General features: G+C 43.9%; 1 protein-coding gene across 1 annotated transcript; it reads right to left on the bottom strand.

Moving 5' to 3' along the window:
* Positions 1-2,021: 2,021 nt before the first annotated feature.
* LOC122049381 (cyclin-dependent kinase inhibitor 1-like) lies at positions 2,022-3,213 on the bottom strand. The gene is made up of 4 exons (XM_042610765.1): positions 2,746-3,213; positions 2,601-2,659; positions 2,348-2,509; positions 2,022-2,265 (listed from the first exon to the last, which is right to left on the bottom strand). Exons 1-4 carry the CDS (start codon positions 3,106-3,108, stop codon positions 2,196-2,198), a joined length of 654 nt encoding a protein of 217 aa, XP_042466699.1. The 5' UTR covers positions 3,109-3,213; the 3' UTR covers positions 2,022-2,195.
* Between the last annotated feature and the right edge of the window lie 209 nt (positions 3,214-3,422).

The following is a 3,422-nucleotide window of genomic DNA, read 5'->3' as shown; positions in this document are numbered from 1 at the left end:
AAAAATATATTAGATCAAAATAATATTTGAGGGCATGTATATATTCAAAAGAACTAGAGGAACACATAGGAATTAGTTTCATGTCATTTCAAGCTCTTTATGTCCATTAACGGACTTTATTTTTTTAAAAGAAAAAATCACTTAATCTGTGATGAATCCACGAATTCATCACAGATTTGACGATGAATTCGTGGATTCGTCGCCAATTATGCGATGAATCTGTAGATTCATTGCCAAATCTACGACCAATCTAGGATTTTTCATAGATTGGATAATTTTTTTAAATAAAAAAATAAAATATGTCCAAAGCTAGACCTAGAGAGTTTGGAATAACGTGAAATTAGTTTCTATGTATTTATCTAGTTCTCCTGATTATATCTATACTTTCAAATATCAATTTGATCCAATATATTTTAATTAATATTTTTTAAACATGAATTATATTTTTACACGTGTTCAAAAAATCCATGTGAAAAGCATGGCGTTGATTTGACTTCAAAATATACTATTAGTGGATTAAGTTTCCTTTTCCTCCCAAAATTTTAATAAAATAAATAGTGAAAATTGTTTCACGGCAGAAAATTTTCCCCCATTTTTCTTTTTAAACAGATTTCTTGTTTTTGTTTTTTTAAGAGAAATAAAAATATATTGATAAATAATCATAAGAAACACTTATTCATATAAAATAGAATAACTTAAAAATAAATGTGTTTAACATTTTAAAGTCATATAATTAAAAAAATTCACCCAATTCTTTAAAGCTTATAATGATTGATACTAAAAAATCAAAACTAAATTGGCAAACGATTTAGACGTTTTGTTCTGTATTTATTCAAACGGAGCGAGCATGCGCAGCGGTCTTGATGGGAAAGGATTCATTCGCATAAATGTTAAAACCAATCATTTCCGCAAGTTTCGCATGCCGTTACCATGAACCCATAAGCCTACCATTAAACCGTCTAATCCTTAATCTTACCGGGCCCCATCCCCACGACCACTCATAGTCGCAACTGGGGGCGGAATTAAGTTAGCTTTCGCTTTTTAAGCGGTGGGTGACGGAGCGGGGACCGCACCCGCACGCCTTTCTCGTGAAATGGGGCCCTGCCCAAAATTTAACGCAATGCGTCAGGCAATTAATTCTAAATATTACACTAAAGAATATTTTAAGGAAAAAAAACTTTTCTATTTGATATATATATATATATATATATATATATATATATATATATATATATATATATATATATATATATAAAAGAGTTATAGAGGTGTTAAAAGGTTATTTATTTTTTTTAAAAAAAATCTAAAAATAGAAGGCGACGCCACCCCTGCTTTTATCCCTGAGGCCCACTCAGGTAACCAGAATCCCAATAACCTACTGTGTAGGTATATTCCCAGTAGGAAAGTTACCTCCAAAAGCAGGCATTCTTTTACTGAATTGGAATGTTACTGACCTAGGGTTCCTCATTCGCCGGCCCAACTCTTGTCCCATTTGCAGAAGCCCCCTTCTGCTCGAGACACAATCGCCATGGATGGCCATGGCCACATCTCTGTTCTTTGTTAAAAAAAAAAAATTAAGCAACAGCTTCTCATTCTCGCCTCTTCCACCTCGAATCCCAAGGTCGGTAACATTCTTCCCAGATGGGGCAGCGTCCCATGCAGCTGATGATGACACTCGCACCAGATCCGAGGCAAACCACCGGGAATGGCATATCAATTGATTAAAAAAACCGGCAGGAAGCAATGGAGGCGATAAAAACCAGTGAGGAAAGAGAAGATAAAGGCAGGTGAGAGAGGCCTCTAACCACGTGCGCCACGGCCCCTTCTCCCCCCATGCCTTCCGCCACGCGGTCGGAGTTCGTCGTAACGTGGCGTAGCAGCGCGAGCGTCGGGAGCCACCCGACGCGTGGTCCGTCGACCGGCCGTAGATCGTGGAGCCTCTGCCCGTCGTCGGCCGTGAGAAGAGGCGGAGGATTACAAGAGAAAATGGGAATGGTGCGTTAGAGGAAGCTCAAAAGATATGAAAAAGTTGCTTAGCTGCTGCTGCTTCTTCTTCGATGTAATCTCTAGTACAGGAGGTGGGTTTAAGTTGCAGAAAGCTGTACATGGCTTCTAGAAGAAACGTCCAGTCTCCAGATCGAAAACTAAAATAAACATTAAAAAGTTTTTTTTTTTTGATAATTTTAGTCTCCGCTTCATAGGTCGATTGGAACCCACCGGAAGCGGCCGTTCAACGGAACGTCGTTGATGACGTCGTAGTTGTACCTGGCCCGAGAATGGAACGGGAAATTGAGACGGAAAAAAAAAACTCGAAAGAAACTAAAATGCGTATTAAGAGGGAGCTTACTTGTCGGCGAAGCGCAGAGCTTGGTCTCTCTCGGCCGCGTCGAAGAATTCCTCGATCTCTGACTTCGTCGGCGTAGTTCTCGTACTCGTCGTCGTCGTCCTCGCCGTCGATTCCAAATCTCCCCCTTCGAGTCGTGCCGCGCTCGAATGTCGAGCTTCTCTCCTGAAATCGAGGCAACGAGAGGAAAATGAAGCGAAATTGAAAGCAAAGAGAGAACGAAATGGAGAAAAGGATGAAACCAGCAAGCACCGACCTAGTTCGTCTGGCACTGTCGATGTCCTTGCAGTTAGAAGACTCCAAAATCTCGCCATCCTAAAAAAGAGGAAATAATAAATGAGGCAATTGGAGAGAGGAACGAGTTCGAATTCGACAGAATTTTTTTTCTCATTCCTACTCACTGGCTCCTCAACCATCACGTCGCTGGACGCGTTGCTCGAGGAACGGGAGGCCACCTTCTCTGTGGTCGCCCAACTGAAGGCCGAATTAAGAGAATTTCGTGGAGGCGGCAGATCCTCCCTGCGGCCGGTCATGACGAGACGGCGGCTTCGGAGCTGAATGTAGGAGGAGGTCTGCACCAATTCCGAAGGCGCAGGCGCCACTTCCGCCTTCCTTCGCTTCGGTACCGCCGTGACGGCGGCAGCGTCAGCAGCAGAGGCGATAGCGAGTGCCCTCGCCCTCGTCGTCACTCCGGCCACTTGGGTCACCTCCATCACCGACAGTTCCCCGGCCCCTTTGCCGCACTTCGTCATGTACTTCCCCATCCCCCGTCCTTCCTCGCGCTTCGCCGCTCGCCGACTGGTGAGTGAGCACTCAAAAAAGACACGAAAAAGAAGATGTTAATACGAGTTAAAGGTCGCCCGGATCGCCGTTACGTTTACGCTTTCCCCCCGCTAACGGCGCCGTTAGGCGGATCTGGCCGTTGGGATTTCGAGACAAGTGGAACGCGCTGTGTCCCCGATTGAGAGCCCCGGCGCACCTGATCAACCGGTCGCAGATTCGTGATACTGGTGAACGGGAATCATCATATCCTGAAAGGACGGTATCGAACCGGCTGCCGCCCGTCGCGCGTGGGGTT

This window comes from Zingiber officinale, chromosome 2B, assembly GCF_018446385.1.
Source record: "Zingiber officinale cultivar Zhangliang chromosome 2B, Zo_v1.1, whole genome shotgun sequence".
In the NCBI taxonomy this organism is placed as follows: Eukaryota; Viridiplantae; Streptophyta; class Magnoliopsida; order Zingiberales; family Zingiberaceae; genus Zingiber; species Zingiber officinale.
This window is presented reverse-complemented; position numbering and strand designations above follow the sequence as displayed.